A 24,761-nucleotide genomic window follows, 5' to 3' on the forward strand; every position below is an offset into this window, starting at 1 on the left:
TGTGCTGTGGCTGTGGGAGTAGTGAAGCAGTCATTCGATATATACATCTACAGTAACTCTGGAATTCTGTCTGTGACACACACACACACCTTATATTCCAACATATTTAATTTGTGTAGCTACCTGTTTCCCAACAATACAATACGTCATATGTTCACATGACACCCCAGCCACACGACCAAATAAAACATGGCATCTGGGACTAAACTCTCCTTCTCTCGCCCCTCTCGTTCCTCCCCTAGTTCCTCCTCTCGTTCCTCCCCTCCCCGTCCCCATTCCTCCTGTATCCCTCTCTCTCTCCCCTTTCTACATCCTCCTCGCTTTCTCCACTCCTCTACTCTGCCTCTCCCTCCCTCTCTCCCTCCTTTCTGTCTTCCTCTACTCGCCCTCTCTCTCTGGTCTGTTCCCTCTCTTGGTCTGGGTGGGCATCAGAGCAGGATGCAGGGCAGGGTGTGTGTGTGGAGTGTGTCCGTCCTCCTGTCGATGACACTGGGATGGACCCAGGCTCAAAGCCAGACCACTAACTTTACAAGGTGAGTCAGAAAAAAAAAAGGTGTGTGCGATCACTTGAGGGTGCATGTGTGTGTTTAAAGAATGTGTGTGTGTTAGTGTCAACGTGTCTTTGGTCAGTGTGTACCCAGTGTGCATGTGTGTGTTTGTGTCAACGTTTCATGTGTGTGCATATTAACACGGGTAGATTTGAACACAGTAAACCAGTTGGCTTGCCTGTTTGTCTGTAAACATTTGCATTTCTCATCTGTTCCTGTCTCTCTGCCCTGTTTTAATCTGTTCCTGTCTCTCTGCACAGTTTTAATCTGTTCCTGTCTCTCTGCACAGTTTTAATCTGCTCCTGTTTCTCTGCACATTTTCCATCTGTTCCTGTCTCTCTGCACAGTTTTAATCTGTACCTGTCTCTCTGCACGGTTTTAATCTGTTCCTGTTTCTCTGCACAGTTTTAATCTGTTCCTGTCTCTCTGCCCAGTTTTAATCTGTTCCTGTCTCTCTGCCCTGTTTTAATCTGTACCTGTCTCTCTGCACAGTTTTAATCTGTTCCTGTCTCTCTGCACAGTTTTAATCTGTTCCTGTCTCTCTGCCCTGTTTTAATCTGTTCCTGTCTCTCTGCCCTGTTTTAATCTGTTCCTGTCTCTCTGCCCTGTTTTAATCTGTTCCTGTCTCTCTGCACAGTTTTAATCTGTTCCTGTCTCTCTGCACAGTTTTAATATGTTCCTGTCTCTCTGCACAGTTTTAATCGGTACCTGTCTCTCTGCACAGTTTTAATCTGTACCTGTCTCTCTGCACTGTTTCCATCTATTCCTGTCTCTCTGCCCTGTTTTAATATGTTCCTGTCTCTCTGCCCTGTTTTAATCTGTACCTGTCTCTCTGCACAGTTTTAATCTGTACCTGTCTCTCTGCACAGTTTTAATCTGTTCCTGTCTCTCTGCACTGTTTCCATCTGTTCTTGTCTCTCTGCCCTGTTTTAATCTGTTCCTGTTTCTCTGCACAGTTTTAATCTGTACCTGTCTCTCTGCACAGTTTTAATCTGTTCCTGTCTCTCTGCACTGTTTCCATCTGTACCTGTCTCTCTGCACAGTTTTAATCTGTTCCTGTCTCTCTGCCCAGTTTTAATCTGTTCCTGTCTCTCTGCCCAGTTTTAATCTGTTCCTGTCTCTCTGCACTGTTTCCATCTGTTCCTGTCTCTCTGCACTGTTGTTTTCCCCTAAAACTCGATTCTTTCCCTTAGTGTAGTTAGAAATAGCATGTTGGCGGTTCGGCAGGACCCACAGGAGGACATGAGGTTCGTATAGAGACTGGCTAGTCTCTGCTGTGTGTCTGTGGCCCCCTGCTTCCTAGTGCACCACTGTTGATCGGATCCCTTTCAGCCTCAATGGTCCAGATGGAACTATGGGATTTTGGATCTTTATCATCAGAACTTTGACTCTCCGCCGAATTTGTGACGGCCGCTTCTCGCTACCCACTTCACTAAACCACCACACGAGATACAGAGCAGTGGAACGTTAGCGCAGGTTTGACAAACAGATACTTGTGGACTGTTTTTATTTAGCTTGGCGCGGCAGAAGGGAGTGACCAGACCACTTGAGATATTTAGGACATTGGACCACTCAGTGTGGCTTTGAACACAAAGCAGCCCTGTCAGGGCCTGCCTCTGGAAGTGGAACATGGTTGGAGAAGGGACGCGGGTCAGGGAGGGAAACACGACATTTCTGAACTATAAACTGAGCTCTGGGGGTTGGGATAAAAAAATAAAAAAAAAAGTGTTGACTGGGATATGATTTTGTGTATACAGCACAGTATGTTGGAACACACTGATGTCTTTTACAACAGATCAGATCCATTAAAGTTGTTTGAATTAAATATTAATGTTGAATAAGCCTGAGGGCTTGCTGTAAAATATACCTCTGTGTGTGTGTGTGTGTGTGTGTGTGTGTGTGTGTGTGTGTGTGTGTGTGTGTGTGTGTGTTGGTATCCGACCTTCGACCCGACGGTAAGGAAGAGAACAGCTCATGGCAGGAAGTGCTGTTGCGCCCTCTTGACAACAGTGGGTGGTGTTGTCGGTCCATGGACTCAGAGGAACTGAACCCCCCCCCCCCCTATATGCAGACTTGTCGTTGTCTGTTATCAGGCCTAACAAACTGTGGTGTCCTCAGCAAACTAGATGATAGGGTTGGTGTCGTGCAAAAAGCCACACAGTCGTGGGTAAACAAGGAGTACAGCAAAGGGCTGAGGAAACATCCCTGGGGGGGCTCCCGTGTTTGTGTTGAGAGTCAGTGTGGAGGAGGTGTTGTTGCCAATCCTCACAGCCTGTGGTCTACCTGTCTGGAAGTCCAGGAAGTCCAGTTGCAGAGGGAGGTGTCCAGATGCAGGGCTCTGAGCTTGGTGTCCAGATGCAGGGCTCTGAGCGTGGTGTTCAGACCCAGGGCTCTGAGCGTGGTGTCCAGATCCAGGGCTCTGAGCTTGGTGTCCAGACCCAGGGCTCTGAGCTTGGTGTCCAGACCCAGGGCTCTGAGCTTGGTGTCCAGACCCAGGGCTCTGAGCTTGGTGTCCAGACGCAGGGCTCTGAGCTTGGTGTCCAGACCCAGGGCTCTGAGCTTGATGTCCAGACCCCGGGCTCTGAGCTAGGTGTCCAGACCCAGGGCTCTGAGCGTGGTGTCCAGACCCAGGGCTCTGAGCTTGGTGTCCAGACGCAGGGCTCTGAGCTTGGTGTCCAGACGCAGGGCTCTGAGCTTGGTGTCCAGACCCAGGGCTCTGAGTTTGGTGACGAGCTTGGAGGGAACAATAGTGTTGATTTCTGAACTGTAGTCAATGAACAGCATTCTCACATAGGTGTTCCTCTTGTCCAGATGGGTTATGGCCGTGTGAATAGCGATGGAAATGGCATCTTCGGTGGATCTATAGACTAATTGAACGGTAGACTAATTGTAGTGGGTCCAGTGTGTCTGGCTTTGATGTGGGTCTTGTCCAGCCTCTCGAAGCGCTTCATGATGACCAGGGTGAGCACGAAGGGGGTCATCTTGTTTTTCTTGGGCACTGGGACGATGGCGATCTCCTTAAAGCAGGTGGGGACTACAACCTGGTACAGGGACAGGTTGACGCTGTCCACCAGCTGGTCAACACACACTCTCGTGTTAAAGCGGTGTCACATCACGCACGCACACACACACACACACACACACACCACACACACACACCACACACCACACACACACACAGTATACATTCATACTACACACACGTCACAACTGCTACTACCAGACTCTTATTATACTGCTCAGTTTATACACTGTCCCCCATCCTCCTTCCCCAGTACACGTTTAAATATTACACGATTAAAACGTTTAAACATTGCACGATAAATAGTCACTTCCTGTATTATACTGATTCTAAAATGTTTATTCTATTCCACTGAGCCATTTACTTTATGTTGGTATTCTGATATTTTATTATTTCTTATTGTTGTTATATTGTTGAGAAGGAACCTGCAAGTTAGCATTTTGCTGGATGAGGTATACCATACATACAAAACTCAAAACTTTCGTATACGTGTGTGTTTATACTTGACTAGGCTCCAACATACATATTAATCAGTGCTTCCTGCTCAGGTTTGGGCCTACCATTATAAAAACACTCCCCTATGTGAGTTCACAGGCCCTTCCCAGCGTCAGAGAACAGAGTGGGTCTGTGTTGCCGGGGGTTTCAGTGTGTTTAGAGAGGGGTTCTGGCCCCAGAATGTTGATGCTGAAAGGAGTTACCTTAGTAGTAGTAGTAGTTGTAGTAGTTGTAGTAGTAGTAGTTGTAGTTGTAGTTGTAGTAGTTGTAGTAGTAGTGGTAGTGGTAGTTGTAGTTGTAGTAGTAGTAGTAGTAGTAGTAGTAGTAGTAGTAGTAGTAGTAGTAGTAGTAGCAGTAGTTGTAGTGGTAGTAGTAGTTGTAGTGGTAGTAGTAGTAGTAGTAGTAGTAGTAGTTGTAGTTGTAGTTGTAGTAGTAGTAGTAGTGGTACTGTAGTAGTAGTAGTAGTAGTAGTAGTTGTAGTTGTAGTAGTAGTAGTAGTAGTAGTAGTAGTAGTAGTAGTTGTAGTAGTAGTAGTAGTAGTAGTTGTAGTGGTAGTAGTAGTAGTAGTAGTAGTAGTAGTAGTAGTTGTAGTTGTAGTAGTAGTAGTAGCGACTTCTGAAATCGTTTTCTCTAAAATGATAAAACATGCCATATGGATCGGTTCATTTTTACTCACAGAAAAGAGAAATAATATAATGGATCTCAAATTCAATTCAAGTCAAATAGATAATAAACAAAAGTTAAATAATCAATAAATAAAAAATGTACTCTAAACATTACACTCACAAAAGTTCCAAAAGAATAAAGATGTTTCAAATGTTAAATTATGTGCAAATAGTTAAAGTACAAAAAGGGAAAATAAGTAAACATAAATATGGGTTGTATTTATAATGGTGTTTGTTCTTCACCAGTTGACCTTTTCCTGTGGCAACAGGCCACAAATCTTGCTGCTGTGATGGAACACTGTGATATTTCACCCAGTAGATATGGGAGTTTATCAAAAATGTGTTTGTTTTCGAATTCTTTGTGGATCTGTGTAATCTGAGGCAAATATGTCTCTCTAATATGGTCATACATTTGGCAGGTTAGGAAGTGCAGCTCGGTTTCCACCTCATTTTGTGGGCAGTGAGCACATAGCCTGTCTTCTCTTGAGAGCCATGTCTGCCTACGGCGGTCTTTCTCAATAGCAAGGCTATGCTCACTGAGTCTGTACATAGTCAAAGCTTTCCTTAAGTTTGGGTCAGTCAATTGTGTTGCTGTCCTGGGGCTCTGTGGGGTGTGTTTGTGTTTGTGAACAGAGTCCCAGGACCAAATTGCTTAGGGGACTCTTCTCCAGTTTCATTTCTCTGTAGGTGATGGCTTTGTTATGGAAGGTTTAAGAATCACTTCCTTTTAGGTGGTTGTAGAATTTAATGTCTCTCTCTCTCTGTCTCCTCCCACGATCTCTCCTGCTCTCTCTCTCTCTCTCTCTCTCTCTCTCTCTCTCTCTCTCTCTCTCTCTCTCTCTCTCTCTCTCTCTCTCTCTCTCTCTCCTGCTCCCTCTCTCTCTCTCTCTCTCTCCTCTCTCCCTCCCTCCCTCTCTCTCTCTCTCTCTCTCTCTCTCTCCTGCTCCCTCTCTCTCTCTCTCTCTCTCTCTCTCTCCTCTCTCCCTCCCCCTCTCTCTCTCTCTCTCTCTCTCTCCTGCTCCCTCTCTCTCTCTCTCTCTCTCTCTCTCTCTCCTCTCTCCCTCCCTCCCCCTCTCTCTCTCTCTCTCTCTCTCTCTCTCCTGCTCCCTCTCTCTCTCTCTCTCTCTCTCCTCTCTCCCTCCCTCCCTCCCCCTCTCTCTCTCTCTCTCTCTCTCTCCTGCTCCCTCTCTCTCTCTCTCTCTCTCTCTCTCTCTCTCCTCTCTCCCTCCCTCCCTCTCTCTCTCTCTCTCTCTCTCTCTCTCTCTCTCTCTCTCTCTCCTGCTCCCTCTCTCTCTCTCTCTCTCTCTCTCTCTCTCTCCTCTCTCCCTCCCTCCCTCTCTCCCTCTCTCTCAGGCCTATCTTCCACTGTGGAGGTCACTTGGTGACTGAATCAGGCTTCGTGGGCAGTGAGGGTTTCCCCAGCCACTACAAACCCAACAGCAAATGCACCTGGTACATCACTGTAAGTACCCAACATAATATATACCACAACACCTGGTACATCCCTGTAAGTACCCAACAGAATATATACCACAACACCTGGTACATCACTGTAGGTACCCAACAGAATATATACCACAACACCTGGTACATCCCTGTAGGTACCCAACAGAATATATACCACAACACCTGGTACATCCCTGTAAGTACCCAACAGAATATATACCACAACACCTGGTACATCACTGTAAGTACCCAACAGAATATATACCACAACACCTGGTACATCACTGTAAGTACCCAACAGAATATATACCACAACACCTGGTACATCACTGTAGGTACCCAACAGAATATATACCACAACACCTGGTACATCACTGTAAGTACCCAACATAATATAACACCAGAAGTACTACTCAAACCGTCCAGCTGGACCGTAGCTGTAATAACACAACCTTCTACACGAAGTAACAGGTACTATACAGGTACAGGTACTATACAGGTACAGGTACTATACAGGTACTATAACAGAAGTGCTACTCAACCCGTCCAGCTGGACCGTAGCTGTAATAACACAACCTTCTACACGAAGTAACAGGTACTATACAGGTACAGGTACTATACAGGTACAGGTACTATACAGGTACTATAACAGAAGTACTACTCAACCCGTCCAGCTGGACCGTAGCTGTAATAACACAACCTTCTACACGAAGTAACAGGTACTATACAGGTACAGGTACTATACAGGTACAGGTACTATACAGGTACTATAACAGAAGTGCTACTCAACCCGTCCAGCTGGACCGTAGCTGTAATAACACAACCTTCTACACGAAGTAACAGGTACTATACAGGTACAGGTACTATACAGGTACAGGTACTATACAGGTACTATAACAGAAGTGCTACTCAACCCATCCAGCTGGACCGTAGCTGTAATAACACAACCTTCTACACGAAGTAACAGGTACTATACAGGTACAGGTACTATACAGGTACAGGTACTATACAGGTACTATAACAGAAGTGCTACTCAACCCATCCAGCTGGACCGTAGCTGTAATAACACAACCTTCTACACGAAGTAACAGGTACTATACAGGTACAGGTACTATACAGGTACAGGTACTATACAGGTACTATAACAGAAGTGCTACTCAACCCATCCAGCTGGACCGTAGCTGTAATAACACAACCTTCTACACGAAGTAACAGGTACTATACAGGTACAGGTACTATACAGGTACAGGTACTATACAGGTACTATAACAGAAGTGCTACTCAACCCGTCCAGCTGGACCGTAGCTGTAATAACACAACCTTCTACACGAAGTAACAGGTACTATACAGGTACAGGTACTATACAGGTACAGGTACTATACAGGTACTATAACAGAAGTGCTACTCAACCCATCCAGCTGGACCGTAGCTGTAATAACACAACCTTCTACACGAAGTAACAGGTACTATACAGGTACAGGTACTATACAGGTACAGGTACTATACAGGTACTATAACAGAAGTGCTACTCAACCCATCCAGCTGGACCGTAGCTGTAATAACAAAACCTTCTACACGAAGTAACAGGTACTATACAGGTACAGGTACTATACAGGTACAGGTACTATACAGGTACAGGTACTATACAGGTACTATAACAGAAGTGCTACTCAACTCATCCAGCTGGACCGTAGCTGTAATAACACAACCTTCTACACGAAGTAACAGGTACTATACAGGTACAGGTACTATACAGGTACAGGTACTATACAGGTACTATAACAGAAGTACTACTCAACCCGTCCAGCTGGACCGTAGCTGTAATAACACAACCTTCTACACGAAGTGTAACTCATTCACAATAACATCTGTTGTCCTTTAATGAGATAATATAATATGTATGTGTACATATTCGCATTCATTCCTTTACACTTGTGTGTATAAGGTAGTTGTTGGGAAATTGGTCGGAACTAGAAGCACCAGCACTTCGCTACACTCGCATTACCATCTGTACGTGACCAATAACATCTGCTAACCATCTGTACGTGACCAATAACATCTGCTAACCATCTGTACGTGACCAATAACATCTGCTAACCATCTGTACGTGACCAATAACATCTGCTAACCATCTGTACGTGACCAATAACATCTGCTAACCATCTGTACGTGACCAATAACATCTGCTAACCATCTGTACGTGACCAATAACATCTGCTAACCATCTGTACGTGACCAATAACATCTGCTAACCATCTGTACGTGACCAATAACATCTGCTAACCATCTGTACGTGACCAATAACATCTGCTAACCATCTGTATGTGACCAATAACATCTGCTAACCATCTGTACGTGACCAATAACATCTGCTAACCATCTGTACGTGACCAATAACATCTGCTAACCATCTGTACGTGACCAATAACATCTGCTAACCATCTGTACGTGACCAATAACATCTGCTAACCATCTGTACGTGACCAATAACATCTGCTAACCATCTGTATGTGACCAATAACATCTGCTAACCATCTGTATGTGACCAATAACATCTGCTAACCATCTGTATGTGACCAATAACATCTGCTAACCATCTGTACGTGACCAATAACATCTGCTAACCATCTGTACGTGACCAATAACATCTGCTAACCATCTGTACGTGACCAATAACATCTGCTAACCATCTGTACGTGACCAATAACATCTGCTAACCATCTGTATGTGACCAATAACATCTGCTAACCATCTGTACGTGACCAATAACATCTTCTAACCACCTGTATGTGACCAATAACATCTGCTAACCATCTGTATGTGACCAATAACATCTGCTAACCATCTGTATGTGACCAATAACATCTGCTAACCATCTGTATGTGACCAATAACATCTGCTAACCATCTGTATGTGACCAAGCCCAAATTCACAGTGTCATTCCAAAAATGTATCAAATTCAACATCTACTCACAGACTCCAACCTTGACTTCCTCTACCTCTCAGAGACACGGCTCCATAAAACCTCTCCATATGCTGCTTTGATTGTGATTGGCTACAATGTTTTCAGGAGAGACGGGATTGGAGGAAGAGGAGGGAGGGGGTGTGATGATTTACATTAAAGAACATATCTGATGTAAACAAATTGAGTGGTCATGTGATAATGAACTAGAATGTATTGGCCTGAACGTTACACGGTCTCCCCAAATTTATTTTTACCCTTATCGGAAGGTGTAGACCACCTTCCACCAAAAGTGTGTTTTTTGATCAGTTTAATAACATGCTTATGAAAATGTGATTTTGGGAAAGAGTTCATCTTAATGGGAGATTTCAACATTAATTATGAAGACAAGTCTTGTAGGAAAACCCTCAATCGGATCACTAGTACCTTTGACCTTACACAGCTAGTTGACTAAATCATTCAATATGGTTACTGGGTTATCTGATCATAATCTGACACTTATAGCCAGAAAGCTGTCTAAGAGCAGGTTTAACCTCTCTACTGAACAGGTTTAACTTCTCTACTGAACAGGTGTAACCTCTCTACTGAACAGGTTTACGCTATAGACTGAACAGGTTTAACTTCTCTACTGAACAGGTTTAACCTCTCTACTGAACAGGTTTACGCTATAGACTGAACAGGTTTAACTTCTCTACTGAACAGGTTTAACTTCTAGACTGAACAGGTTTAACCTCTCTACTGAACAGGTTTAACTTCTCTACTGAACAGGTTTAACTTCTCTACTGAACAGGTTTAACTTCTCTACTGAACAGGTTTAACCTCTAGACTGAACAGGTTTAACCTCTAGACTGAACAGGTTTAACCTCTCTACTGAATAGGTTTAACTTCTCTACTGAACAGGTTTAACCTCTAGACTGAACAGGTTTAACTTCTCTACTGAACAGGTTTAACCTCTCTACTGAACAGGTTTAACCTCTAGACTGAACAGGTTTAACCTCTCTACTGAACAGGTTTAACCTCTAGACTGAACAGGTTTAACCTCTAGACTGAACAGGTTTAACTTCTCTACTGAACAGGTTTAACTACTCTACTGAACAGGTTTAACTTCTCTACTGAAAAGGTTTAACTTCTCTACTGAACAGGTTTCACCTCTAGACTGAAAAGGTTTAACCTCTAGACTGATCAGATTTAACCTCTACTGAACAGGTTTAACTTCTCTACAGAACAGGTTTAACCTCTCTACTGAACAGGTTTAACTTCTCTACGGAACAGGTTTAACCTCTCTACGGAACAGGTTTAACCTCTAGACTGAACAGGTTTAACCTCTAGACTGAACAGGTTTAACTTCTCTACTGAACAGGTTTAACTACTCTACTGAACAGGTTTAACCTCTCTACTGAACAGGTTTAACTTCTCTACTGAACAGGTTTAACTTCTCTACTGAACAGGTTTAACCTCTCTACTGAACAGGTTTAACTTCTCTACGGAACAGGTTTAACCTCTCTACGGAACAGGTTTAACTTCTCTACTGAACAGGTTTAACTTCTCTACGGAACAGGTTTCACCTCTAGACTGAACAGGTTTAACCTCTAGACTGAACAGGTTTAACCTCTAGACTGAACAGGTTTAACCTCTAGACTGATCAGATTTAACCTCTCTACTGAACAGGTTTAACTTCTCTACTGAACAGGTTTAACCTCTCTACTGAACAGGTTTAACTTCTCTACGGAACAGGTTTAACCTCTCTACTGAACAGATTTAACTTCTCTACTGAACAGGTTTAACTTCTCTACTGAACAGGTTTAACCTCTAGACTGAACAGGTTTAACCTCTCTACTGAACAGGTTTAACCTCTCTACTGAACAGGTTTAACTTCTCTACTGAACAGGTTTAACCTCTCTACTGAACAGGTTTAACCTCTCTACTGAACAGGTTTAACTTCTCTACTGAACAGGTTTAGCTTCTCTACTGAACAGGTTTAGCTTCTCTACTGAACAGGTTTAACCTCTCTACTGAACAGGTTTAACTTCTCTACTGAACAGGTTTAACCTCTCTACTGAACAGGTTTAACCTCTAGACTGAACAGGTTTAACCTCTAGACTGAACAGGTTTAACCTCTAGACTGAACAGGTTTAACCTCTAGACTGATCAGATTTAACCTCTACTGAACAGGTTTAACTTCTCTACGGAACAGGTTTAACCTCTCTACTGAACAGGTTTAGCTTCTCTACTGAACAGGTTTAGCTTCTCTACTGAACAGGTTTAGCTTCTCTGCTGAACAGGTTTAACCTCTCTACTGAACAGGTTTAGCTTCTTTACTGAACAGGTTTAACCTCTAGACTGAACAGGTTTAACCTCTAGACTGAACAGGTTTAACCTCTAGACTGAACAGGTTTAACCTCTAGACTGAACAGGTTTAACTTCTCTACTGTTAGAAAGCCGGATCAACTAAGAATACCTAAGAGTGAATTAAATTATTTTGAAAACGCAATTAAGGGAATTAACTGGAATGATCTCTTGTCCTATACAGACGTGGAAGCTGATAGTCAGGTTTTTCTATCCACAATCCAGACTACAATAAATGGCTTCCTAAAAAAGATAAAATCCAAACCTGGGCCTAAACAGCACTCTTCCTAAATGGAGAAATCTGGAAATTGATGAAAGAATGAGATTATGCTCTAAAAACAGTCCTTAAATCCAAATTAGAGCATGACAAACGTAGGTTTACCATGTTGAGAAATAAGGTGATGAAAGAAATCAGACAGGCCAAGGAAAACGTTTTTATTAACGTAACTGGTGAAGCAAAGAGAAATTCTAACTTGATCTGGGAGAATATAAAAAAGTTAACAGGGAAAGACCATAGTAACACTGCAAATACTAGAAATCATGGTGAATAACAATCTAACACAGGATGCAGTCGAAATAGCAACAGCCTTCAATTCCTACTTGATTGACTCTGTCAGGGTACTGACACTGGTTTCTTGTGCTCAGTGGTAGTGAATGACACTCAACCTGTCTTCATCATAAGGGAGGTTTCTGAGTCAAAGGTGAACAAGGTGATTAGCTCACTAAAGAACTCTAAAGCCAAATATGTGTTTGGGCTGGACTCTACCTTTCTTAAAAACTACAAAGAGTCACTCATTGGCCCCATTACTAAGGTCACCAACACATCTATTGGTCTCGGGGTGTTTCCAAGGGTCTGTAAGTCAGCCATAGTAGCCATCTTTAAATCGTGTGACCCTGCTAACGTGAGTAACTACAGGCCCATTAATATACTACCTGTGGTGTCAAAGGTTGTTGAAAAGTGTGTAGCAGAACAACTGATTGCCCACCTCAACAACAGCCCCTTCACATTACACTCCATGCAGTTTGGCTTCAGAGGGAAACACTCCACAGAAACGGCCAACTGCTTTCTTCTGGAAAATGTGGACAAAGGGGGTGTTGTTGGGGCTGTGTTTCTGGACCTAAAGAAGGCTTTTGATACGGTTAACCATGAGATTCTCATCACAAAATTGTCCAAGTTCAACTTTTCCCCCGATGCCTTGAGATGGATGAAATCATACCTTGAAGGCAGAACTCAGTGTGTCAGAGTGAGCAATGAGCTGTCGCCCAATCTTAGCTATTATGTAGGCGTGCCCCAAGGGTCAATACTGGGGCCCCTCCTGTTCAGCCTGTACATTAATGATCTGCCTTCTGTCTGTACTGGGTCTGAAGTTCAAATGTATGCAGATGATACAGTGATATGTGCATGCAAAGAGCAAACAACGAGCTGCACAAGAACTCACTACGGTAATGGTCCAGGTTACAAAGTGGCTCAGTGACTCATGTTTGCATCTCAATGTGAAAAAACAGTCTTTATGTTCTTCACAAAGAGGCAAACTGATGCTACAGAGCCAGATGTCTATGTGTCAGGGGAGAAGCTTCAGCTGGTATCTGATGTTACTGAGCCAGATGTCTATGTGTCTATGTGTCAGGGGAGAAGCTCCAGGTGGTATCTGATTTTAAGTACCTTAGCATCATATTCGATTCCAACCTCTCTTATAAAAAGCAGGTGATTAGCTAATTTCTGATTTATACTAAATTGTTTGACTACAGAGGTAGCAAAACTGTACTTCAAATCTATGACATACTGCTTGACTAGTTGGGCCCAAGCTTGCTATACAACATTAAGACCTATTCAGACTGTCTACAAACAGGCTCTCAAAGTGCTTGATAGGAAGCTCAATAGCCATCATCACTGTTACATCCTCAGAAAGCATGAGCTCCTGAGTTGGGAAAATCTTGTGCAATACACCGACGCATGTCTTGTATTCAAGATCCTAAATGGCCTGGCTCCTCCCCCTCCACTCAGTACTTTTGTTAAACAGAAAACCCAAACATATGGCAGCAGATCCACAAGGTCTGCCATGAGAGGTGACTGTATAGTTCCCTTAAGGAAGAGCACCTTTAGTAAATCCGCTTTCTCTGTGAGAGCTTCCCATGTGTGGAATACACTGCCATCAGACACACATAACTGCACCACATATCACACTTTCACAAAAAACATGAAGACCTGGCTAAAGGTCAATCAGATTTGTGAACATGGTCCCTAGCTGTGTATTGCCGCTTTCCATGTTGTCTGTTGTCTGTAGCTTGTGAGGTGTGGAAACACTTTGTTGCTTTTATGAATTTTGTCTTGCTGCTTTTTGTTCTATGTTGCTCTGTCTGTATGCTACGTCTTGGTTGTTCTATGTTGCTCTGTCTGTATGCTACGTCTTGCTTGTTCTATGTTGCTCTGTCTGTATGCTATGTCTTGCTTGTTCTATGTTGCTATGTCTGTATGCTACGTCTTGCTTGTTCTATGTTGCTCTGTCTGTATGCTACGTCTTGCTTGTTCTATGTTGCTATGTCTGTATGCTACGTCTTGCTTGTTCTATGTTGCTATGTCTGTATGCTACGTCTTGCTTGTTCTATGTTGCTCTGTCTGTATGCTACGTCTTGCTTGTTCTATGTTGCTCTGTCTGTATGCTACGTCTTGCTTGTCCTATGTTGCTCTGTCTGTATGCTACGTCTTGCTTGTTCTATGTTGCTCTGTCTGTATGCTATGTCTTGCTTGTCCTATGTTGCTCTACGTGTGCTCACTGCTCAATGATTGTCTATATTGTAATTGTTTTTAATAACCTGCCCAGGGACTGTGGTTGAAAATTAGCCGACTGGCTAAAACCGACACTTTTACTGAAACGTTAATTAATGTGCACTGTCTCTGTAAAAAATAAAATAAACTCAAACCAATAAAATGGTATAACATAACCTCTGACTTTTAGCCCCCTCACGTCTACATCCCATAATACCCAGGTCCCCGAGGGCCACGTTGTCATGCTTTCCTTCCGCATGTTTGACCTGGAGGCCGACCCCACCTGTCGCTATGACTACCTGGATGTGTACAACGGCCACTCCCACACCATGCAGAAGCTGGGCAGGTTCTGTGGGACGTTCCGGCCCGGGGCTCTCATCTCTACCTCCAACACCATGATGCTGGAGATGGTGTCTGACAGCAGTACAGGAGGTCGGGGGTTCGCGGCTCACTACCAAGGAGGGAAACCACACGTGGAGGGTGAGGGGTGATTATTGATACTATGGACTCGTAGACAGTGAGATGTGATTATTGATACCGTGGTTTCATGCTCTTCAGCCTGTCTCTATTTAAAGTGTCCGTCTCTCTGCCTCTGTCTCTGTGTCTCTCTCTCTCTCTCTGCCTCTGTCACTCTGTCTCTGTGTCTCTCTCTCTCTCTGCCTCTGTCACTCTGTCTCTGCGTCTCTCTCTCTCTCTGCCTCTGTCACTCTGTCTGTCTCTCCTCAGAGAATCAGTTCTGTGGGGGTAGACTAACGAAGGCTCAGGGTTCGGTCAAGACACCCAACTGGCCCAACTCAGATTACCCAGCAGGCATCAGCTGCTCCTGGCACATCTCCGTGGAGCCCAGCAATGTCAGGCCTCAACCAATCCCGACACAGCATCAGCAGCGCACCTCCACCAATCACAATAGAGCATCAGCAGCACACCTCCACCAATCACAATACGGCATCAGCAGCACACCTCCGCCAATCACAACACGGCATCAGCAGCACACCTCCACCAATCACAACACAGCATCAGCAGCACACCTCCACCAATCACAACACAGCATCAGCAGCACACCTCCACCAATCACAACACGGCATCAGCAGCACACCTCCACCAATCACAACACGGCATCAGCAGCACACCTCCACCAATCACAACACGGCATCAGCAGCACACCTCCACCAATCACAACACGGCATCAGCAGCATATCTTTTCACTTTATTTGAGGTTCTGAAAAGTTGCACTTAAAGGCCATCGTTAGAGACTGCTCTGGAAGCTTAAGTTATGGGAGTAGATATATATATGTGTGTGTGTGTGTGTGTGCGTGCGTGCGTGTGTGTGCCTCCTGACTGCGGTCCTGTGACGTGTGCAAATGAAAGGCTTCATTGAAGGAGTAGGGCGTGTACATGAGAGAGACAGAGACAGAGAGAGGGAGAGACAGAGAGAGAGAGAGGGAGAGAGACAGAGAGAGAGAGGGAAAGGGAGAGGGAAAGGGAGAGGGAAAGAGAGAGGGAAAGAGAGAGGGAAAGAGAGAGAGAGACGGAAAGAGACGGAGAGAGAGAGAGACAGAAAGAGACGGAGAGAGAGACGGAAAGAGACGGAGAGAGAGAGAGACGGAGAGAGAGAGACGGAGAGAGGGAGAGAGAGAGGGAGACAGAGAGACGGAGAGAGGGAGACAGACAGACGGAGAGAGAGAGAGAGAGAGAGAGAGAGAGAGAGAGAGAGAGAGAGAGAGAGAGAGAGAGAGAGAGAGAGAGAGAGAGAGAGAGAGAGAGAGAGAGAGAGACAGAGAGAGGGAGAGGGAGAGGGAGAGACAGAGAGAGAGAGAGGGAGAGAGACAGAGAGAGAGAGGGAAAGGGAGAGGGAAAGGGAGAGGGAAAGAGAGAGGGAAATAGAGAGAGGGAAAGAGAGAGGGAAAGAGAGAGGGAAAGAGAGAGGGAAAGAGAGAGAGAGACGGAAAGAGACGGAGAGAGAGAGAGACAGAAAGAGACGGAGAGAGAGACGGAAAGAGACGGAGAGAGAGAGAGACGGAGAGAGAGAGACGGAGAGAGGGAGAGAGAGAGGGAGACGGAGAGAGGGAGACAGACAGACGGAGAGAGGGAGAGGGAAAGAGAGAGGGAAAGAGAGAGGGAAATAGAGAGAGGGAAAGAGAGAGGGAAAGAGAGAGGGAAAGAGAGAGAGAGACGGAAAGAGACGGAGAGAGAGAGAGACAGAAAGAGACGGAGAGAGAGAGACGGAGAGAGACGGAGAGAGAGACGGAGAGAGGGAGAGAGAGAGGGAGACAGAGAGACGGAGAGAGGGAGACAGACAGACGGAGAGAGAGAGAGAGAGAGAGAGAGAGAGAGAGAGAGAGAGAGAGAGAGAGAGAGAGAGAGAGAGAGAGAGGGAGAGAGACAGAGAGAGAGAGGGAAAGGGAGAGGGAAAGGGAGAGGGAAAGAGAGAGGGAAAGAGAGAGGGAAATAGAGAGAGGGAAAGAGAGAGGGAAAGAGAGAGGGAAAGAGAGAGGGAAAGAGAGAGAGAGACGGAAAGAGACGGAGAGAGAGAGAGACAGAAAGAGACGGAGAGAGAGACGGAAAGAGACGGAGAGAGAGAGAGACGGAGAGAGAGAGACGGAGAGAGGGAGAGAGAGAGGGAGACGGAGAGAGGGAGACAGACAGACGGAGAGAGGGAGAGGGAAAGAGAGAGGGAAATAGAGAGAGGGAAAGAGAGAGGGAAAGAGAGAGGGAAAGAGAGAGAGAGACGGAAAGAGACGGAGAGAGAGAGAGACAGAAAGAGACGGAGAGAGAGAGACGGAAAGAGACGGAGAGAGACGGAGAGAGAGACGGAGAGAGGGAGAGAGAGAGGGAGACAGAGAGACGGAGAGAGGGAGACAGACAGACGGAGAGAGAGAGAGAGAGAGAGAGAGAGAGAGAGAGAGAGAGAGAGAGAGAGAGAGAGAGAGAGAGAGAGAGAGAGAGAGAGAGAGAGAGAGAGAGAGAGAGAGAGAGAGAGAGAGAGAGAGGGAGAGACAGAGAGAGAGAGAGGGAGAGAGACAGAGAGAGAGAGGGAAAGGGAGAGGGAAAGGGAGAGGGAAAGAGAGAGGGAAAGAGAGAGGGAAATAGAGAGAGGGAAAGAGAGAGGGAAAGAGAGAGGGAAAGAGAGAGGGAAAGAGAGAGAGAGACGGAAAGAGACGGAGAGAGAGAGAGACAGAAAGAGACGGAGAGAGAGACGGAAAGAGACGGAGAGAGAGAGAGACGGAGAGAGAGAGACGGAGAGAGGGAGAGAGAGAGGGAGACGGAGAGAGGGAGACAGACAGACGGAGAGAGGGAGAGGGAAAGAGAGAGGGAAAGAGAGAGGGAAATAGAGAGAGGGAAAGAGAGAGGGAAAGAGAGAGGGAAAGAGAGAGAGAGACGGAAAGAGACGGAGAGAGAGAGAGACAGAAAGAGACGGAGAGAGAGAGACGGAAAGAGACGGAGAGAGACGGAGAGAGAGACGGAGAGAGGGAGAGAGAGAGGGAGACAGAGAGACGGAGAGAGGGAGACAGACAGACGGAGAGAGAGAGAGAGAGAGAGAGAGAGAGAGAGAGAGAGAGAGAGAGAGAGAGAGAGAGAGAGAGAGAGAGAGAGAGAGAGAGAGAGAGAGAGAGAGAGAGAGAGAGAGAGAGAGAGAGAGAGAGAGAGAGAGAGAGAGAGAGAGAGAGAGAGAGAGTAAATGCCCCTCTGTATTCTAAATGTCAGCGCCGACCAGCTCCCTTCACTCTACATTACAGTGCAAGAATTATGAATAACAAGAAGCAACTACAGTGTCACATAACTAAAACCTATCATGACCTTAGAGTTCTGAGCTCATATCTGTCAAAAGATGATTCTGAGATAAATGGCTTTGAAGTTCCAACACTCATTGCTTTGAATGGTGTGACCAACACGGTTTGGGTTATGAATGTGTTTCTGTCATCTTATGAAAGTATGTTCTGACATTGTGACTCGTTATGTTTCCTAGGTGATCGAGATCAAGTTTGTGAAGTTGGATATAGAGGCTGACACGTACTGTCGCTATGACTACGTGGCATTCTTTAACGGGGGTGAAAGGGACGACTCGCGGCGCATCGGGAAGTACTGTGGTGACAGGGTACCAGGGTCAGAAAATGTTCTTACGATGTTACTGAAGTGTTTATCAAATGTTGTTACATTTTCACTTAGATTTGTAAAACTTTTCACTACTATCAAAAGGATTTTTCAAAATCTACCACGGCTCTCTCTCGTCACTCTCATTCCCGTCGCTATTGACTCTTCCCTCTTCCCCTCCGCTTCCTATCCTCTGTCTTCCCCTCCTCTTCCTCTCTTCTCTCTTTGCCTTCCTCTTCCTCCTCTCTCTCTTCCCCCTCTCTCTTTCCCCTCCTCTTCCTCTCTTCTCTCTTTCCCCTCCTCTTCCTCCTCTCTCTTTCCCCTTCTCTTCCTCTCTTCTCTCTTTCCCTTCCTCTTCCTCTCTTCTCTCTTTGCCTTCCTCTTCCTCCTCTCTCTCTTTCCCCTCCTCTTCCCCCTCTCTCTTTCCCCTCCTCTTCCTCTCTTCTCTCTTTCCCCTCCTCTTCCTCCTCTCTCTTTCCCCTCCTCTTCCTCTCTTCTCTCTTTCCCTTCCTCTTCCTCTTCTCTTTCTTTCCCTTCCTCTCCTCTTTGCCTTCCCCTTCCTCCTCTCACTCTTTCCCTTCCTCTTCTTTATTTCCCTTCCTCTCCTCTTTGCCTTCCTCTTCCTCCTCTCTCTTTCCCCTCCTCTTCCTCTTCTCTTTCTTTCCCTTCCTCTCCTCTTTCCACTCCTCTTCTTCCTCTCTCTTTCCCCTCCTCTGCCCCTCCTCTCTCTTTCCCTTCCTCTCCTCTTTGCCTTCCTCCTCCCTCTCTTTCCCCTCCTCTTCCTCCTCTCTTTTCCCTCCTCTTCTTCCTTTCTCTTTCCTCTCCTCTCTCTTTCCCCTCCTCTTCCTCTCCTCTTTGCCTTCCTCTTCCTCCTCTCTCTCATCCCCTCCTCATCTCCCTCCTCTTCCTCTCCTCTTTGACTTCCTCTCCTCTCTTACCCCTCATCTCTCTTTCCTCTCCTCTCTCTACCCCCTCTTCCTCTCCTCTTTGACATCCTCTTCCTCCTCTCTCTCTTTCCCATCCTCTTCCTCCTCTCTCTCCCCCCTCTTCTTCTCCTCCTCTTCCTCTCCACTCTCTTTCACCTGCTCTTCCTCTCCTCTTCCTTTCCCCTCCTCTTCCTCCTCTCTCATCCCCTCCTCTTCTTCCTCTCTCATTCCCCTCCTCTCTCTTTCCTCTTTTCTCTCTTTCCCCTCCTCTTCCTCTCCTCTTTGCCATCCTCTTCCTCACCTCTCTCTTTCCCCTCCTCTTCCTCTCCTCTTTGCCTTCCTCTTCCTCCTCTCTCTCTTCCCCTCCTCTTTCTCTCCTCCCCTCATCTTCCTCTCCTCTCTCTGCCCCTCCTCTTCCTCTCCTTTCTCTTTCCACTCCTCTTCCCCTCCTCTTCCTCTCCTCTCTTTCCCCTCCTCTTCCTCTCCTCTTCCTCTCCTCTCACTCTTTCTCCTCTCCTCTCCTCCATTCCCTCCACCCCTCATACAGGACCCTAGTGACCAATGGGAACGAGCTCCTGGTGCAGTTTGTATCTGACCTCAGTGTGACCTCCAACGGCTTCATGGCCCACTACTCCAGCGTGCCCCGGGGGTCCCGGACGCCCTCCTCCGGGGAAGACAACATCCATGGGTCTCGGGTCGCCGCAATACCCCAGAAACCTACCTCCAAGCCGACCAAACCAGCCCGGAACACTCCTAAACCCAAGCCAGCCATCAGGGCCAAGCCCACCCCAAAACCAGCCACCAGACCTGGGGTGAGGATACCAGTGAAGCCTCCACCACGTAAGCCTACAGTCAAGCCTGGAGTCAGACCCATACCTAAACCTGGTACCAAGGCTAAACCAACCCCTAAGCCTGGTACCAAGGCTAAACCAACCCCTAAACCTGGTACCAAGGCTAAACCAACCCCTAAACCTGGTACCAAGGCTAAACCAACCCTTAAACCTGGTACCAAGGCTAAACCAACCCTTAAACCTGGTACCAAGGTGAAATCCAAGCCCACACCAAAACCAGGGACTAAGCCTAAAACCACAGCTAAGCATGGACCGAGCCGGACTAAGACTGTGACTAAGAAACCTGCAGTGAACAAGAAACGTGAGTTACAGTCTGATGAGGGAACAACCGTTTGATACTACACTGTGATTGTTACTGCTGCTTTTCAGACATTTTGTTTAGAAATAACTGTGTGTGTGTGTGCGTGCGTGCGTGCGTGCGTGCGTGTTGGTGTGTGTGTATTTTGTAGCCCTACCGGTGAATCAGCTGTGTACCGTGGCTTGTAAGAGGACAGGAACACTTCAATCCAACTTCTGCCCTAACGATTTCGGTGAGTCACACCCTCTACCCCTCTTCTTATCTCTTATCTCTTATCTCCCTGTCTCTCTCTCCCTCTCTCTCTCTCCCTCTCTCTCTCTCCCTGTCTCTCTCTCCCTGTCTCTCTCTCCCTGTCTCTCCCTCCCTGTCTCTCCCTCCCTGTCTCTCCCTCCCTGTCTCTCTCCCTCCCTGTCTCTCCCTCCCTGTCTCTCTCTCCCTGTCTCTCCCTCCCTGTCTCTCCCTCCCTGTCTCTCCCTCCCTCTCTCTCCCTCCCTGTCTCTCTCCCTGTCTCTCCCTCCCTGTCTCTCCCTCCCTGTCTCTCTCTCCCTCTCTCTCTCTCCCTGTCTCTCTCTCCCTGTCTCTCTCTCCCTGTCTCTCCCTCCCTGTCTCTCCCTCCCTGTCTCTCCCTCCCTCTCTCTCTCTCCCTGTCTCTCTCTCGCTGTCTCTCTCTCCCTGTCTCTCTCTCCCTGTCTCTCCCTCCCTGTCTCTCTCTCCCTCTCTCTCTCTCCCTGTCTCTCTCTCCCTCTCTCTCTCTTCCTGTCTCTCTCTCCCTGTCTCTCTCTCCCTGTCTCTCTCTCCCTGTCTCTCTCTCCCTCTCTCTCTCTCCCTGTCTCTCTCTCCCTGTCTCTCTCTCCCTCTCTCTCCCTCCCTGTCTCTCCCTCCCTGTCTCTCTCTCTCTCTCTCTCCCTCCCTCTCTCTCTCTCCCTGTCTCTCTCTCCCTGTCTCTCTCCCTCTCTCTCTCCCTCCCTCCCTCTCTCTCTCTCCCTGTCTCTCTCTCCCTGTCTCTCTCTCCCTCTCTCTCTCTCCCTGTCTCTCTCTCCCTGTCTCTCTCTCCCTGTCTCTCTCTCCCTCTCTCTCTCTCCCTGTCTCTCTCTCCCTGTCTCTCTCTCCCTCTCTCTCCCTCCCTGTCTCTCTCTCCCTGTCTCTCTCTCCCTCTCTCTCCCTCCCTGTCTCTCCCTCCCTGTCTCTCTCTCTCTCTCTCCCTCCCTCTCTCTCTCTCCCTGTCTCTCTCTCCCTGTCTCTCCCTCTCTCTCTCCCTCCCTCTCTCTCTCTCCCTGTCTCTCTCCCTCCCTCTCTCTCTCCCTGTCTCTCTCTCCCTGTCTCTCTCCCTCTCTCTCTCCCTCCCTCCCTCTCTCTCTCTCCCTGTCTCTCTCTCCCTGTCTCTCTCTCCCTCTCTCTCTCTCCCTGTCTCTCTCTCCCTGTCTCTCTCTCCCTGTCTCTCTCTCCCTGTCTCTCTCTCCCTCTCTCTCTCTCCCTGTCTCTCTCTCCCTGTCTCTCTCTCCCTCTCTCTCCCTCCCTGTCTCTCCCTCCCTGTCTCTCTCTCTCTCTCTCCCTCCCTCTCTCTCTCTCCCTGTCTCTCTCTCCCTGTCTCTCTCTCCCTGTCTCTCCCTCCCTGTCTCTCCCTCCCTGGCTCTCTCTCCCTGTCTCTCTCTCCCTCTCTCTCTCTCCCTGTCTCTCCCTCCCTCTCTCTCTCTCCCTGTCTCTCCCTCCCTGTCTCTCTCTCCCTCTCTCTCTCTCCCTGTCTCTCTCTCCCTCTCTCTCTCTCCCTCTCTCTCTCTCCCTGCCATTCTCAGATTGGAACAAACAAACACCACATAATAGCCATTGGAAAACAAGCCCTAACCCTAACCCCAACCCTAACCCCAACCCTAACCCTAACCCTAACCCTAACCCTTGATATGACAATAATATCTTAATCCCTCACAGAGAAGGAAGTGGGATGAGTGAGTCAGAAAGTACAAACCACAGAAATAGAATCCTGGTATCCTGTTTAAACCCCTCCCACTCGGTATCTTACTCCACCCCCCCCCCCCCCCCCCCCCCCTCCCTCCTATCCTCTCTCCCAACTCCCAGTGATCACAGGGAAGGTGACATCCTTGGTCCCAGGCCCTAGGGGCAGTGTGACTGTGGATGTGTCTCTCATCAAGTCCTATAAGAGTGGCCGCATGGCCATCACCAAATCAGGGCCAGCCATGTCTGTCAAACTCACCTCCAACTGCAGGAATTGCCCCAGCCTACGCAAAGGTATGTGCCGTCTCACATACACTGACTATACCAAACATTAGGAACACCTTCCTAATATTGAGTTGCACCCCCATACCCCCCCCCCCCCCCGCAGTCCCCCATCCTTTTTGCCCCCAGAACAGCCTCAGTTCATCAGGGCATATGGACTCTACAAAGTGTCAAAGGCGTTCCACAGGGATGCTGGCTCATGTTGACTCCAATGCTTCTCACAGTTGTGTCAAGTTGGCTGGATGTCCTTTGGGTGGTGGACCGTTCTTGATACACACAGGAAAAACTGTTGAGAGTGGAAAAAACCCCGGCAGCTTTGCAGTTCTTGACACAAACCGGTGCGCTTTGGCACCTACTACCACACCCCGTTCAAAGGCACTTAAATATTTAGTCTTGCCCGTTCACCCTTTGAATGGCACACATCACAATCCATGTCTTCAAAGCTTAAACATCCTTCTTTAAACCTGTCTCCTCCCCTTCATCTACACTGATTGAAGTGGATTTAACAAGTGACATCAACAAGGGATCATAGTTTTCACCTGGATTCACCTGGTCAGTCTAAGTCATGGAAAGAGCAGGTGTTCATAATGTTTTGTATACTCAGTGTACATCTGACACACACACACACGCACACACACACACGCACAACTGAGTAGAACATTAGCCTCTTCCTGTAACTGTCTGGTTTGGTGGATGGACTAATTCAGGGTTTCTCAAACTCGGTCCCGGGGCCCCACCTGGGTGCACCTTCTGGTTTCTGTCCTAGACTACACAGCTGATTCAAATAATCAGCTTGATGATCAGTTGGTTATTTGAATAAGCTGTGTAGTTCAGGGAGGGGGGAGGGGGGGGGGGGTGGGGGGGGGGGTCCCAGGACCCAGGACCGAGGACCAAGTTTGTGAAAACCATGGACTAATTGACTGATTAGTAAATTGGATAATTCATTAATTTGTTAATTCAATCATCTATCCATCCATCCCATTAATTTATTAATTCCTTAATTCATTCATTTATCGATCAATTCATTCATTCATTAATTTATTCATTCATTCAGGAGCGAACTACGTGCTGATGGGCAAGGTGGATGTGCAGGGGCGTGGCCTTCTCAACCCCTCCAGTTTCGCTCTCCTGTACAAGGCGGTCCACGCTAAAGCACTGGCCAATCTCGCCCGCCAATCATGCTGATCTTACAGCCCAGTCCACCAATCACAGAGTTGGAAAACCTGCCATTCCTCCTACTGTACCACTACCAACCTACAACAAATGTTCAAATATGAAAACTAATTCTAAACGAGCGAATCAAAATGATTCAAAATGAGGACCAACGACCAAAGATGGTTTCCGTAAGATTCGGGGTAAGGGGCTCTTTTATGATGTCGTATTGCTATTTCGTATTTTTATACACTCAGATATACTTATTAGTATTTGTATGTAAATTGTGATACTTCTGTGAATAAAGGATGTATATCGCAAAATATTCGATTGTCTTGTGTGTTACGTCAAGTAGTTCGAGTGGAGGGACGGCGGGTAGCCTAGTGGTTAGAGTGTAGGGGCGGCAGGTAGCCTAGTGGTTAGAGTGTAGGGGCGGCAGGTAGCCTAGTGGTTAGAGTGTAGGGGCGGCAGGTAGACTAGTGGTTAGAGTGTAGGGGCGGCAGGTAGCTTAGTGGTTAGAGCGGAGGGGCGGCAGGTAGCCTAGTGGTTAGAGTGGAGGGGCGGCAGGTAGCCTAGTGGTTAGAGTGTAGAGGCAGCAGGTAGCCTAGTGGTTAGAGTGTAGGGGCGGCAGGTAGCCTAGTGGTTAGAGTGTAGGGGCGGCAGGTAGCCTAGTGGTTAGAGTGTAGGGGCGGCAGGTAGCCTAGTGGTTAGAGTGTAGGGGCGGCAGGTAGCCTAGTGGTTAGAGTGTAGGGGCGGCAGGTAGCCTAGTGGTTAGAGTGTAGGGGAGGCAGGTAGCCTAGTGGTTAGAGTGTAGGGGCGGCAGGTAGACTAGTGGTTAGAGTGTAGGGATGGCAGGTAGCCTAGTGATTAGAGTGTAGGGGCGGCAGGTAGCCTAGTGGTTAGAGCGTCGGGGCGGCAGGTAGCCTGGTGGTTAGAGTGTAGGGCCGGCAGGTAGCCTA

The 24,761-nt window shown here is 47.1% G+C and overlaps 1 protein-coding gene across 2 annotated transcripts; it reads left to right on the forward strand.

The window, feature by feature from the left end:
• Nucleotides 1-309: 309 nt before the first annotated feature.
• Nucleotides 310-24,127, forward strand: pcolceb (procollagen C-endopeptidase enhancer b). 2 transcript variants are annotated; one of them, XM_036958276.1, is made up of 10 exons: nucleotides 310-533; nucleotides 6,084-6,192; nucleotides 14,473-14,731; nucleotides 14,978-15,102; nucleotides 18,219-18,355; nucleotides 19,817-20,162; nucleotides 20,193-20,421; nucleotides 20,570-20,650; nucleotides 22,492-22,662; nucleotides 23,705-24,127. In XM_036958276.1, the coding sequence occupies exons 1-10, from the start codon at nucleotides 439-441 to the stop codon at nucleotides 23,833-23,835; spliced, it is 1,683 nt and encodes a 560-aa protein (XP_036814171.1). In that variant the 5' UTR covers nucleotides 310-438; the 3' UTR covers nucleotides 23,836-24,127. The 2 variants fall into 2 exon arrangements, with proteins under 2 accessions (XP_036814171.1, XP_036814170.1); XM_036958275.1 differs by having other exon boundaries at nucleotides 311-533; nucleotides 19,817-20,421.
• Nucleotides 24,128-24,761: the final 634 nt, after the last annotated feature.

Source organism: Oncorhynchus mykiss, chromosome 21, assembly GCF_013265735.2.
Source record: "Oncorhynchus mykiss isolate Arlee chromosome 21, USDA_OmykA_1.1, whole genome shotgun sequence".
In the NCBI taxonomy this organism is placed as follows: domain Eukaryota; kingdom Metazoa; phylum Chordata; class Actinopteri; order Salmoniformes; family Salmonidae; genus Oncorhynchus; species Oncorhynchus mykiss.